Here is a 15,047-nt window from a genome sequence, read left to right as displayed (position 1 = left end):
TATTATTATTATTATTAAATAATAATAATAATAAAAATTATTATTATTATTAAATTAGACCCCATCATGTCAATGGTCTATTATGTGTATTATTGTGTACAGGTCTGTGGTGGTCTGTTGCCTGTTGTGTCCCCTGGTCTGTGGTGGTCTGTGTCCCCTGGTCTGTGCCTGTTGTGTCCCCTGGTCTGTGGTGGTCTGTGTCCCCTGGTCTGTGTCTGTTGTGTCCCCTGGTCTGTGGTGGTCTGTGGTGGTCTGCGGTTCCTACCAGTTCCTGCCTGCACAGGGTCAGGCGCTTCTTGTCCAGCAGCGTGAGACGGCTCCCCTTGGCCCTCCGCTCAGCAAAGGCAATGAAGCTCCTGCAGAAGGATGGAAGAGCCCAGTCACACAACACATCAGGCATTTCTCTGTACTGACAGCCAGCAGTCACACACACAACAGCAACTGGTCAGGCATGTCTCAGCACTGGCTGGCAGTCACACACATTTTCTCTCTCATTCTCTCTCTCTCTCTCTCTCTCTCTCTTGCATTTGCACACACACACACACACACACACACACACACACACACACACAAGCTGCTGTTGTTTCAACAGTACTGAGGTGAAAGATTACATAGATACCAAACAGTCTCACTAATTCACACTCTTATGTGTGTGTGTGTGTGTGTGTGTGTGTGTGTGTGTGTGTGTGTGTGTGTGTGTGTGTGTGTGTGTATCTACTCATGTACTGTCTGTATGCTAGCTTGTAAATATGGATGCATCATGTATGGACTCTTGAGTGCCCATTACAGGCTGACCCTGATGGCTCACACCTGCAACAGCCCCAAGCTGTGCCCTGATTGGGTGGTCAGTCGCGCTGGACTTACCTGGCATCCCTGCAGAACTCCTGAAAGACCCGCAGAAGATGAGGCTCCGCCCCCGCGTCTAGCAGCTTGTTCAGTGACCCCGCCTTGGCCACGCCCTCCTCCTGTGATTGGACAGAGCACAGCTGCATCAAGGATCTGAGTTACATTTTATGCAATAAAAAGAAAGAAAAATTTCTTATCAATTAGCCATATTTATTTAATCCCTTACAAATAATAATCTATGTGGATCATATTTTTTAATCTCACACAAATAAAAATCTATGTGCATAATTTTGCCGGCAGACATCATATTAGGGAACCTATTAAATTTGGACTTTCTTGTTTATGTTATGTTAATGAAAGAATCAAGCTGCATTGTCATGCAAACAAATCTCACACATGCTCAGACGTATGTGAACGACAACTCAATGCCTGAGACACGTGCAATATTGCATATTGCATACAATATGTTAAAAGACAAAGGTTATCTGTAGCGGTCCAAGTCGAGACGTCAAGCTTGTGCGTGTGTGTGTGTGTGTGTGTGTGTGTGTATGGAGAGAACACTAAAGGGAGGGAGGGGGTGCTGAGTCTCAAAACGGCAAACCTCTGCTCAGAACACCGATAACAGAGCAGCATTGATATGAGTGAGAGCGCTATCAGACACAGCACCTGGTCACTCTGCTGTTTGACCCATAGTGGTGGCCTGAATTAGAGAGAGGACAAACACAACATTCTTTCTAGATTTATTAAGTAAAAATGTTCAAATTGTCATTTAATTAGGGAATTCTTCCTCTCTTCCAGCTTAATTCCCATTACATTGACCCTTCTGCCTGCTGGTGGCCATTACAGTTGCCCACTTAACCAACATAACATGTTGCTCTGCTTATACGAAAAACATGAGGACACAAGACACATTTGCAATAGTTGGAATAAGACAGTGAGGATATTGAAAAAGAGAAGTATTGATCAGGCTTCTGCTGCTGTGCTGACTCTAATGCAGTGAGCATTTAGAAAGAGAAGTATTGATCAGGCTTACTGTATGCTGCTGTGCTGACTCTAATGCAGTGAGCATTTAAAAAGAGAAGTATTGATCAGGCTTCTGCTGCTGTGGTGACTCTAATGCAGTGAGCATTTAAAAAGAGACGTATTGATCAGGCTTCTGCTGCTGTGGTGACTCTAATGCAGTGAGCATTTAAAAAGAGACGTATTGATCAGGCTTCTGCTGCTGTGCTGACTCTAATGCAGTGCCAGTGCTATGGTGATGCTGTCCAGGACACTGGGGTAGAGCAAGCGGTGTGTGTGTGTGTGTGTGTGTGTGTGTGTGTGTGTGTGTGTGTGTGTGTGTGTGTGTGTGTGTGTGTGCGTGTGCGTGCGTGCGTGCGTGTAAGGGTTAGCTGGACGTACGAACGCTATGGCGATGCTGTCCAGGACGTTGGAGTAGTGCAGTGCGTGCGTGCGTGTGGGGCATGCGTGCGTGCGTGCGTGCGTGCGTGCGTGCGTGCGTGCGTGCGTGCGTGCGTGCGTGTAAGGGTTAGCTGGACGTACGAACGCTATGGCGATGCTGTCCAGGACGTTGGAGTAGTGCAGGCGGTAGGTGCGGCCCTCCCAGCAGCTCATCACGTGGACGCAGGGCTTCTTCTGGCCAATGGGCAGGTAGTTGTAGTTTCTGTGGGGGGAGGTCAAAGGTCAAAAGAACTATTCAGTAACAGATTCCATGATTCTAATAAACAGATCTTGATATTTTTAGCTCCACAGCGTATTAAATTATCAAATGGCAAACTCCCATCCTTCCTGCAGAACAAATGGTACATAGCAGAGCACATGCCTTGTGACCAATGATGGTCTGAGAACAAAAACACTTTACACTTTTCATCATTAAACAAGTCGACATAATTAAGTAGTCAGTAGTGTTTGTTGTGCAAGTGTGTATATTTTTTTACATGGGTTTCTCATTTAATGAGATGTTTAGTTTAACCATCCCCCTGTGTTATGCAAGTGTGTTTCTCATTTAATGAGATGTTTAGTTTAACCATGCACTTGTGTTATGAGATTACGGTTCCCTTCATTATGGATTATGTGTCCCTGAAGCCTCCCTCTGTGGAAAGCTCCAGAGAGTGAGAAGACTGTTTGTTGTAGGGTGTCTGCTTGTCCGCACCCCAGAGGCACACACATAGCCTAGGCCACTGGGAGTTTTTTAACAGCCTTTTCTCTGTTAATACTACTGTTGATCATTTAATTGTTGGGGGAGCTATCTTGAGATTTTCCATGTGTGTGTGTTAAAACTAAAATATAATACTGACTTCACCCATAGATACTGTATTTGGGTTTGTGACTTGACATTTACTGTGGGTAACATGTTCCCAGTATAATGACTAAAGCTGCAGCTTCACACCAGTTCTATTGGATTTAAGACAAGTTTATCCTGGTTTGACTGCTTAAAACTCTGTGATGCAAATGTAGAGTAGTAAAACTGTCTGCACCATGCAGTTTCTGTGAGATACTGTGCATCCATTCCTATAGGGCCTGAAGAATAAAACTGTCTACATGATGGAGTTCACTTCCTACAGGACCTGTTTCCGTCGACGAGGACGGGTTTCTCTGGGGGTGTGGTGGACTTGCTGAGCAAAGGCTCCTGGGCATCCAGAAGGGGTGTGGTCTGGGAGGAGTCAGGATCATACGTCTCCGCCCCTCCTCTCTTCTTACTCCCATGAGTGCCTTCAATCACATTCCCATAGCTCCCTGCACACACATCACATATAGATTATTACCAATCACATTCCCATAGCTCCCTACACACACATCACAGATAGATTATTACTAACATCATTCCCATAACTCCCTGCACACACATCACAGACAGATTATTACCAACATCATTCCCATAACTCCCTGCACACACATCACATATAGATTATTGCCAACTTCATTCCCATAGCTCCCTGCACACACATCACATAAAGTATAGATTATTACCAACTTCATTCCCATAGCTCCCTACACACACATCACAGACAGATTATTACCAACTTCACATTTTGCACTTCTGCACAATGATGTACAAGAACCTTCTCTCTTATCCTAAAACACATTCAATAATAATAATAATAATAACAATAATAATAATGAAATTAAATTAAATGCTTTATTTAAAATGAAAGCATTTATTTGATGAACAGTAGAATCGTAAAATATTCATTCAAACAATATAAAAAAAAAAACCTTGAAGTTAACATAATTTATTAAAACTGGAAAGTACCAATGGTGAATTCAAAGTTGATGGGTCGATCACCGATCTTCCTGTCAATCAGTGAGGCCTCAAACACGACTCCAAACAGCATAAAGTTTTCCTTGTCCTCTACACTAACCTGCAAAAGAAACATCACTTAGCACAACACATGTCCCAATTACAGAAGCACTCAGTACAGATGACTAGGGCTCTCGCCCCCATCTCGCCCCCATCTCTCTACCTCTCTCTGTCTCTCTCTACCTCTCTCTGTTTCTCTCTGCCCTCTCTCTCTCTCTCTCTCTCCGCCCTCTCTCTTTCTCTCTCTCTCTCTTTCCCTTCTCTCTCTCTCTCTCTCTCTCTCTCTCTGCCCTCTCTCTCTCTTTCCCTTCTCTCCCCTCCCCTCCCCCCCCCCCTCACCGTAGGTGGGTTCTCCACAGGGATGACCTCCGGTCCTGCAGCCTTGCTCCTCTCCTCCTCCCCGGCTGCGCCTCCTCCTGCTCCCCCGGCCTGCTCCTTCCCCGCCGCCTTCCCTCCCTTCTCCTTGAGCTCCTTCGCCGAGCGCGTCATCTTGGTCTCCACGGCGCTGGCTCCGGACAGGATCTCCACGGCGAGCTCGATGAAGACACGGCCGCGGAACGACGCCCCCTCCCCCAAGCCCTCGTTCAGCTCGCTGTTGTCCGCCGAGCCGTAGAGGTTGATCCAGGCCGGACCGAAGGTGGGCAGGAACCCTGCGGAGAGAGCGGGGACGGAACAGATGAGAACCAGAACTAGGTCAGGAACCAAGAACCCTGGGAACCATAGAACTGTTTGGGAAACCTACTCAATAAAACAACACAATGATGAACTAACTATCACAGACAGCTATGCAGTACTCCTGGCAGAGAAATACACACATTACAGCAAGACACATTATTCGCTTGAGTTGATTTCTATATCTACTGTATACTTGGTGTTCTGTTGAGTCGAACCATTCTAAACATAAATTCAGATGTTAACCATGGACAATACTCCAGATGTTTATCACAGATGAGATGTTTATTATAGATTTTCAGAATTGAGTTGATTTGACAAACGGCCAGCGAAAGAAATTCCACAGGAGGTGCCTTTCATCCGGGTACTGTACACCTTGTAGGCCTAGTGAACGGAATGGCAGCATATGGACTAAGTGGCCTGAGAAGAGCAGTACTACAGTGTGCTCCCCAGGATGCTAATCTACAGAGTCTACAGACAGGTGTATCGTACAGGTGTACCTTTATCGCCATCCTGCTCGTTGGAGATGCGCCGCAGGTCGATGTAGTGGGTCCCTATGGCGACGTCGTTCATGCTGCCCTCGTCAATCAGCTGGATCTTGAGTCGCTGGCAGAGCGGCGGGAACATCTCCTTAAAGACGATCTGCTCGTTCCACACGGGCGCCGCCGTGCTCTTCTGGGTCGACGTGCGGCCCTGGAGCAAACGACAAGAGCAAGAAGAAGATGAGGAGGAGTATCTTTGGTAATGGTTACAAGCAGCAGTGACTTTTTACAAAACACACTTTGTGGAACACTGCTATGGCTGAAACAACCAGCTTCTGGTGAGAACCTCAGTTTTACTTGTAAACACAGCAGCCAGTGTAACCAAATCGAGGCTATGGGGTACGCAAACCAGGATTGCATTCTACGTATTCGCCAGTAGATGGTGAGAGCGCATTAATGATAGTCAGTGTAGCCCATAGCCTCCTTTTGGTTTACTCACCACCACGAGAATAAGGGCAATTAAGTATTTTAAGGTAGGCAACAGCGTGCCAGATTTTGTGTTTTCTCTGACGTCCTGGTCTTTCCTCTGAGCACCTGCCTTAGATTGAATGTGCAAACTTTTTTCAGTTCTCAGTAAATCTCACTTGTAGTCCTACAGTACACTCTCAATAAATGTAAGTAAAATGGCACCATTAATCCACACAATCCAAGTCCATTCTTTCACAGAGGATCCTATATGATATCTGAAGTAAATGTTGCTGTTACCACACAAATCCATTCTTTCATAGAGGATTAGTCAGGTGAACATATCTGAAGTAAACGTTGCTGTTACCACTTGAATCTCACGCATACAGTATACACAGTAAAATGGCAACATTACTCCACACAAATTCATTCTTTCATAGAGGATTAGTCAGGTGAACATATCTGAAGTAAACGTTGCTGTTACCACTTGAATCTCACGCATACAGTATACACAGTAAAATGGCAACATTACTCCACACAAATTCATTCTTTCATAGAGGATTAGTCAGGTGAACATATCTGAAGTAAACGTTGCTGTTACCACTTGGCCGAAGAAGGACACCACCACGTAAGGGTCAATGAGGGCCGTGTTGTCGCCGATGAAGGCTTTGGTGACGTTGGCCATGATGCTGGAGTTGTTGCGGGGCAGGCCCTCTGCCCGGAGCACCTTCACGTGGAACCGAGCCCAAGGACGCTCCGAGGGAAAGCCTTCGGGCAGTAAGAGGTTCCTGGGGTCAAGGGTCACAGGAAACAGGAAGTGAAGCAGAGCAGAGGAGGTGGTGAGGTTAGCCACCTGAGCTTGGCTTGGCTTCTGGTTTAGCTTCGGTCTGTTCGAAACTCAATTCAAGAGAATACAGTACATCCCTGTTTTAATGACATTTCAAAATACAGATGAAAACTAGAAAAGCACTCCGAGAGCGCAGACCTCCGCCTGTATTCTTCCTTGGTTTTCATACATTTGAACCTAAACTATTCAGATCGCCACCACGTGGCCATACCATGCCATTACACCACTAAGCGAAAAACATAAACGGCTCCAGAATCCCGACATTACTTTTTGAGTTATCTTGCTAACAGACAAACAGACAGACAAACAGACAAACAAACCCTAGTGAAAACATAACCTCCTTGGCGGAGGTAATAAGGAATGATGATATGAAATACAGATTAATTCTACAGTTTTACAAAAACACTGAGACACCTGTCCTTATACACCCTCCGAAAGCGAAAGACCTGTGGTCAAACATGCAGACGAGCAGATGAGCAGATATATTTAGGCAAATAAAGTAAAAGAAATAAAGCATTTAATTTCCTCTGTTTAAAATATTGTTTGCATAGAAATTAGCCATGGTTTGCACAGAATAAAATAGGCATATTATGGTCTTAATTCCATATCATCAGACCCTTTGTCCTCACTGTCAGCGTGTGCTTACCAGATGGAGTGGATCTGAGCAATAAAGTTTACAGCTTAATTTGATAGATTTAACATAGATAAGAGCAGTAAGACAGTCAGCTGCCCCTCACAGAAAGCCACAAGGCTAAGGATGCAACCGTGCAAAAAAGACTCTGAAATGCTAATTCAATGTAACCTAGCACATGTTGTTGTCCTAAGCACTGTTAGTTAATCAGTATGGAGTATGAACAAAAGAGGGCCGGGGCAACATTACTTTTCAATGACCTCCTCAGCATCACTGAACTTTTGTGAGGGCTCCGGCGAGTCACCCTTCCCCGTGACGCTGATGTCACACTTCAGGTAACCTTTGACCCCGGCTCGGATGTTGCAGGGGTCCATCAGCACCGTCCATTTGTTGAGAAATTGGTGACCTTGGAGACAGCGAGACAGAGAGGGGACGTTTCAGAAGTGGAAAATCGCAAGGAAGCATCGGTGAGTACATAGTCTTTCATCCATTCATGATGCCCTAACACCCTAAACATTCAAGAAAGTTTGTTGGAATATCCACCTTACCCAGAATGCATCACTTATGAGATGATGACCCTCACTATCGTTTGACAGGGCCAATTAATTTCAGCGCGAACAGAATTGCTACAGTCTATGCTTAATTAATGACGTTACTGGAATGCAATGGTATTATTGCTCTAATCGTTTCTATAATAGAAAAAACACAACATCAGAGGATGGCTCACCTGGCTGGCTGTAGACTGTTCCAACATCGAGCTTGAAGGAGCCGATGCAAAAGCTTCTCATTATCTTGGAGTGCATCACCTGGAGTAAACAGGTGATTATAGGAATGGTTTGTGTATCCCTGGGCAGATGAATCTATCAGAATGACTTGGTTAGTTCGGTAGAGTTACTGTACTGTATGTGTTGACTTGCTCACCGACAGTTTGATGACTTTGTCAAAGAAGGTCTCTTTTGTGCCGTAAAAGTCAAACACAAAGTACTGTTCAGACACAAAAAATCAGATATTAGTGGATAGACCAGACACAGGACCCTCTTCAGTACCCCCTAATAATGAAATAAATGACTCTAAAATAAGCTGTACCTCGTTAAAAAAGGGGGCGTTAGTCCCCTCTTTGACTGTCGTCTGTTTCCGTTCATCTCCGACCTCCATCACAACACTGGGATCGATGTTCTCCCCCACCAGTTGTTTTGCCTCTGTGATGTTGATGGAAATCTTCATGAAGAAGCAAAGCACAGAAGCCATTAGTCACACAGTGTACATGCTGCATGAGAAATGCCCTTATTTTTTCAAAGCACTTGACGGTCAAGTCATTTTTACCTGGAAAGTTTTGGGCCTGCTGTCTCCCTCCAAAATCTTGGCCTGATGTCTGGACCTGTGTGTTGACCAGTAGAAAGACCCAGATCACCTTTTCACACATGGTCTACTACAAATACAGATATGAGAAAGTAAAAGGTCAAAGGTCACCTGTACCTCTTGGTCCGGGGCACCTGTCTGAATAGGGACAGGCCTGAGGGTCCAGCCAGAGGACTTGTCTCTGGGACATCATCCAGTAAAGTCTCTTCCAGACCAGACTCTGCCTCAGACCCCTCTGCAGAAAACAAAACCACACACAAGACAATAACAAATAAATAAATTAAAAAAAAGAATGATGGTGACTAAGACAGAGATGTACACAGGTAACCACAGAAATCCTGAAGACCAATTCAAACTGTTTCAAAGAAGAGGGTCTCGATGGCTAATACTCATTTGTTTGAACTACAGTAGTTTTGGCTTCTTTCTTTCTTTTTATTTACTTATTTATTTATTTAAAGTTGATTTATTACTTATTACAGTCCAGACTGACAGAACATTTCTTCAGTTTGTCCAAAACACCTATAGTTATCTTGAATTACATACAGTAAACACATTCTATAGAAGGATTGCCAGATTATGTCATGATAAACATGCCATTCATGTTAGCATAGCGATAGTCTACCATCAGTGGGCCCAATGACCAGGCTATAATGATAACACACCATAAACCCAGTCACAAGCTTCTGTGTAGTTATTCTGAGAGTCATGACTGTCCTGTCTCACTCATGTATAACTCTCACTGCCTTCTCATCTGCACGCAGCAGCATGTTTACTTTTAAGGCCTTACCCAGTGCACCTTTGTTTGCCAAGACTAGTCCCTTGTTGACTTTCTTCTTTTTCTTCTTCACCTTGATACCAAATAATTTCCTATGAAAGGAAAAGAGATCCTTAGGTTTAGTTCATTAACACACTGTTTATGGACATGGACATATACGTACACAAAACACACTCACACACACACATTTAAGCCAAACGCACTTACATAGTGATCTGAGACATGAGGATCCACTAAAACACTACAATTTGCTAATACTGAACACTAGTTGTGCATCTCCGGCAACACCACTTGTTGGAAGTATCCTTGGGCAAGCTCTGCCAAAACTCTAGTCTAGTCCAGCATAACCCATGTGACTTTGTGTCTCCACTCTGTCTTTTGACACTTATCTGGCTAATTACTGTACACCATCCATCATGCGTCTGGCACACTTACCGTTGTGTCGTCGGGGTGTTCTTCTCCGGATCCATGACTCACAGGGGTCCTTGGGATATAGGGATATGCACCAATGCTTCTGACCACAAAACTTTTCTAATATACCATGCACAGAATGCTACAAATCAAGAGCCATTGGACATGCTATCACTGACTGACACATGAGAGAGAGAGAGAGAATGAGAGCTAGAGATGGGCATAGGAGGTGACAGCTGTGCATACACCCACCCCTTGGAGTATAGAGATTGTTTGACTTTCTGTGGCCAGAAGGTAAATTCTGCATGTGTGTGGTAAGCAGGTTTGGCTGTTGGCTGTAATAGTAGCACTAGAGTGTACAAACATTCAGCTAATGTGTCTTGAATCTAATGAGAATCTCTTTGTGTTCCAGCCTACAAATATGACAAGCTGACATTTCCTGTATAGCATTATAAAATATGAAAAATAAGCACCTGTATGCTGTTATATTATGACTGAGTCTGAATCCCTAAAACCTAGTAAGAAATTGTAAAGCAAACTTCTTAAATTTTGGTTTTGGGCATGTCGTTCCAGAAACATGCATTTGCAGAAACCCTGTGGTGACCTCAGCACCAGTCACAAATGCAAGAGATAGTGTGTGTGTCCACTGTCCACATGGTCCTTTGTTGAAAAAAAAAAATATGATTGAGAAATAATGTGAAGAAACTGTGCATGAGAGAAGGTATTGAAGTGCTGTCATAATGCATCCAGCCCACGCTGCTCTTCCTAAGATGATTGCACAAATTGTTTGTCTTGTGTGGTGGAACAGGATGTTTGAAACTGGAAGGTGAACAAATACACCCCTAGTAAACATTCACTTTACAATGCATTTGAACATGTTACAGGTTGTGGTTGGCATGATTGTGGCATTAGAAGAAATGCATGTAGTTAGTTTTAAGTAATTCATTTCTAAAGTACATTTTTGTAGTATACAGAAGGGAGCCAATCAGGCTGTTCAGACGCCTAATGATTTAAAAATTGTTTTTGTATGTGTTATTTTGAGTATGCATACTGAGAGAATTATTAGTTAATTAATTAGTATAAAGTAAACAAGTACAAGTGTCATATAACTTAACATTTTGGAAAAAAGAAAATGTAGAGAGCTCATTTTCTACTGAAAACTGTACTGTGTACAAGAGTGATGGTAACAGCCTATCATAATCCGTGGCATTTCTTAAAATGGCCAATAAGAGGGTGGTTAGTCCAACGACACCATTCTTAAACGACCAATCAGATTGTTTGATTAGCTGTGTAATAAACAAATTTCTCAAATTCGAACTTCGACGGTTATTTTAAGGGAAGGGCAAATCTACCGTTTGAGAGTGGGTGGGAATCAAGTCTTACCGTCCACCTAGCTAAACTTAACTTTCAGTCGTAACATTAGATTATTATTAGTCATTATAGTTGTATCGCGTTTATAACAACATGAGGGAAATCGTACACTTACAAGCAGGCCAATGTGGCAATCAGATCGGTGCAAAGGTAAGAAACATGAACAACCATAACTAACGTTAACTTAGCTAACGTTTAGCAGCTACATTAGCGAGGCTAGCAGCTAATGCTATATATCTGCCCATACTAGCAGGACAACTCCAGTTAGCATTATTTAAATAGCATATTTCTACAAAAATAAGGTTAACGTGATTTACTTTATACATGTAGTATATCCATTAATATACTTTATTTAATAAAGTTATTTTAGCTCACGTTAATCTGCACGATAACGACGATTCCGTTGCTGCTTCTGGTATCGGAAGGTGACATAGCTGCTACGTGTTTGTGTCACTTAAAATGAATTTCTATAATGTGCCACTTAATATGAATTTCTAGAAGATCTTTCCCTAATAGGTGTGGAAGCACAATGCAGCACTATACAGTTTGCATTTATAATCTAGGTGCTTGATCTTATCCTCCTGAATAGTTAACAACTGGGGCATTCTTTCCTGGTGACAACTGACATGAATGCACATGACCTGACCCACCTTGGGTCGTGGCGCTGTTAATTAGCATCAATGGCTAACAAGCATTCATATGACCACATGTATTGCAGTTTTGGGAAGTAATCAGTGACGAGCATGGCATCGACCCAACTGGAACTTACCATGGTGACAGTGACCTTCAGTTGGAGAGAATCAATGTATATTATAATGAAGCCACAGGTAAATACCAGTTTTAGCGAAATTTTGTGACAGTGTGTTGACATGCAAACAGTTTTCACATCACGTGTTATTGTGGGCACTCCTGTGTGGTAAACTACGTACAAAATATCTGGTGCTTGGAATGATGATTAATTATTATAAATAATTATTAACTATGATTAATTAATTGCATTGACCTCTTCTACTGCATCTCCTGTCCTTCAGGTGGAAAGTATGTTCCTCGTGCAATCTTGGTGGACCTTGAGCCAGGCACCATGGACTCTGTGCGCTCAGGGCCATTTGGACAAATCTTTCGCCCAGACAACTTTGTATTTGGTATGAATCTGAGACACTTTGTAAATAGAAAACATCTACATTAGTACGCTTGTTGGTGTAAATCAATACGTAATACTATTTTGTGAAATAATACAAATAAATACAATAGCCTACATATTAAATATGATTAACTTTGTATACCTTGAAATGAACCCTTTTTTTTTTTTGCCTTTTCTGTTTATCCCTCTCATCTTGCTGGAAATAGGACAGAGTGGTGCTGGCAATAACTGGGCGAAGGGCCACTACACAGAGGGCGCAGAGCTGGTGGACTCCGTGCTGGATGTGGTGAGGAAGGAGGCCGAGAGCTGTGACTGTCTGCAGGGTTTCCAGCTCACCCACTCCCTGGGCGGTGGCACTGGATCTGGCATGGGCACCCTGCTCATCAGCAAAATCCGTGAGGAGTACCCCGACCGCATCATGAACACCTTCAGCGTGGTGCCCTCACCCAAGGTGTCTGACACAGTGGTGGAGCCCTACAACGCCACGCTCTCTGTCCATCAGCTGGTGGAGAACACTGACGAGACCTACTGCATCGACAACGAGGCCCTTTATGACATTTGCTTCCGCACCCTCAAGCTGACCACGCCCACTTATGGTGACCTCAACCACCTGGTCTCCGCGACGATGAGCGGCGTCACCACCTGCCTGCGCTTCCCCGGTCAGCTGAATGCCGACCTCCGCAAACTGGCTGTCAACATGGTGCCTTTCCCGCGCCTGCACTTCTTCATGCCCGGCTTCGCCCCCCTCACCAGCAGAGGCAGCCAGCAGTACAGGGCCCTCACCGTGCCCGAGCTCACCCAGCAGATGTTCGACGCCAAGAACATGATGGCCGCCTGCGACCCACGCCACGGGCGCTACCTCACAGTGGCCGCCATTTTCCGCGGACGCATGTCCATGAAGGAGGTGGACGAGCAGATGCTCAATGTTCAGAACAAGAACAGCAGCTACTTTGTGGAATGGATCCCCAACAACGTGAAGACCGCCGTCTGCGACATCCCACCCAGAGGGCTCAAGATGGCCGCCACCTTCATCGGCAACAGCACCGCCATCCAGGAGCTCTTCAAGCGCATCTCCGAGCAGTTCACCGCCATGTTCCGGCGCAAGGCCTTCCTGCACTGGTACACGGGCGAGGGCATGGACGAGATGGAGTTCACCGAGGCCGAGAGCAACATGAACGACCTGGTGTCCGAGTACCAGCAGTACCAGGACGCCACCGCCGAGGAGGGCGAGGGCGAGTTTGAGGAGGAAGGAGAGGAGGACATGGCCTAAACATTAGTTAGCCACTATTATCACAGCCCTTCCACATGTACTTTCCTCTATCAAACCTCTTGATCTGCTTTTAACTTCACAATAAATGCTACCAAATTGTTTTTGAAAACTTATCTTGTTTGTTCATTGCCCATAAACAGTTTGCTGTAAATAATTATCTTTTCATTGCAAAAAAAATTGAGATATGATTGTCATATCATGTTGTAATCAAATAACTGATTGGCTCGAAGCACATTGCTCACTGACACTGGGATTACATTGGTATTCAACTGTTTGGGATTTGAATTTGTACACCGTGCAAGTGAAGTGTAAAATTACTTGTTGTATGAGATGAATCGTATTTCTAATGTAATTTTTATCACTAGAATTTGGCATTGTATAAGTTTAGAAGGGATGTTGCTCCCGACCAAGAACTGTTGTCAACTTCATTTTAGTACTTGTATGTAAATAATACATTAGAAAAATCGAATCCAATAAAGCTTTCGGTTGAGCATGGACCGTGAAGAGAAAACGGTGAGTGTTGTTTTACGCATGGTGTCTTCACACCATGATTTATAAGCACATTTTGCAATTTGCCGCTGATTTGAAATTCAGTTTTTATTAAAGCCAAAACATATTTGTTTTTAAAGAATTTCAAATGGCTTCTAGAGCTCTACGTTTAGAACGAGTGCGAGTCATGAAATTTCAGCCGCAGCAGAACACATGGAAATCGCTATGTTAGCGACAACTCACTTGAAAATGGTTGATGAATAATAAATAAATTACTGTGTTTTGAGAGAAGGTAAGTCCAAATTAACCGACAGCATCGCCACTGATTACAGTAAATGTATGTTGCATTTCCACTGTATGACGGCTGTTCGCTAATTCTTCCACGTCAAGATCGAATGAATCCTGGCCTAGACTAATCCATGTTGCAGTTGTGGCATAGCAGCTACAGCCTACCGAACTTCTCAAAACGAGCTTTACACAATGTGGAAAGAGTCAACGCGGATTCTTTTGAGCCTGTTTATTTGCATACAAAACATCATTATTGTGGCACTTATCACCAGGTGTACCGTGCACGTTCTTTGTCATTGCAATTACTTAAAACGGCCAGAGGGGGGCTTTTCAGTCCTGTAGAAATCTGCACGCATGCATGTGTTTAGGTAAAGTCCTGGTTCGATCCCAGGCCTTCATACACCAATCTTTCACCATCCAGTCACATTAATACAGCAGTTTATTAGGCCTCCGGTGGGGCTATACTAGGGAGATCAGTGGCATTTGTAGAATAAAGCCCAAGGGTGTGCTCAAATTGGACAGAGGTTACCGTTTTACTCAATCGTTTAGTTTTTAAAAACGTTTTATTGTGCAAAAGTTGTCAGTTGATAGTTTTAAAATGTAAAAGTACATTTTTTAAACAATTTACAAGATGATGATGTTACAACTTCTGAACTCACCATAGGCTTCAGGCTCAACATCACTGATCTATAGGCCTAA

The 15,047-nt window shown here is 43.8% G+C and overlaps 2 protein-coding genes across 3 annotated transcripts in view; one reads left to right on the top strand and one right to left on the bottom strand.

Annotated features, from left to right (window-relative positions):
- Positions 1-9,946, bottom strand: part of fer1l6 (fer-1 like family member 6) — a 44,706-nt gene extending 34,760 nt beyond the window's left edge. For both annotated transcript variants that reach the window (XM_062534988.1, XM_062534989.1), the window contains exons 1-16: positions 9,814-9,946; positions 9,391-9,470; positions 8,721-8,838; positions 8,568-8,622; positions 8,331-8,462; positions 8,166-8,228; positions 7,972-8,050; positions 7,494-7,650; positions 6,368-6,554; positions 5,320-5,512; positions 4,487-4,797; positions 4,100-4,208; positions 3,414-3,582; positions 2,389-2,509; positions 865-965; positions 266-356 (exon numbers count right to left, since the gene is read on the bottom strand). In XM_062534988.1, coding sequence (XP_062390972.1) covers positions 266-356; positions 865-965; positions 2,389-2,509; positions 3,414-3,582; positions 4,100-4,208; positions 4,487-4,797; positions 5,320-5,512; positions 6,368-6,554; positions 7,494-7,650; positions 7,972-8,050; positions 8,166-8,228; positions 8,331-8,462; positions 8,568-8,622; positions 8,721-8,838; positions 9,391-9,470; positions 9,814-9,848 — 2,001 coding nt within the window. In that variant the 5' untranslated portion in view covers positions 9,849-9,946. The remainder of the gene's footprint in view (positions 1-265; positions 357-864; positions 966-2,388; positions 2,510-3,413; positions 3,583-4,099; positions 4,209-4,486; positions 4,798-5,319; positions 5,513-6,367; positions 6,555-7,493; positions 7,651-7,971; positions 8,051-8,165; positions 8,229-8,330; positions 8,463-8,567; positions 8,623-8,720; positions 8,839-9,390; positions 9,471-9,813) is intronic.
- A 1,150-nt stretch (positions 9,947-11,096) lies between these two features.
- On the top strand, positions 11,097-13,680 carry LOC134078832 (tubulin beta-4B chain-like). The gene is made up of 4 exons (XM_062534984.1): positions 11,097-11,310; positions 11,879-11,987; positions 12,192-12,302; positions 12,508-13,680. The coding sequence occupies exons 1-4, from the start codon at positions 11,254-11,256 to the stop codon at positions 13,569-13,571; spliced, it is 1,341 nt and encodes a 446-aa protein (XP_062390968.1). The 5' UTR covers positions 11,097-11,253; the 3' UTR covers positions 13,572-13,680.
- Positions 13,681-15,047: the final 1,367 nt, after the last annotated feature.

This window comes from Sardina pilchardus, chromosome 4, assembly GCF_963854185.1.
Source record: "Sardina pilchardus chromosome 4, fSarPil1.1, whole genome shotgun sequence".
Lineage (NCBI taxonomy): Eukaryota > Metazoa > Chordata > Actinopteri > Clupeiformes > Clupeidae > Sardina > Sardina pilchardus.
This window is presented reverse-complemented; position numbering and strand designations above follow the sequence as displayed.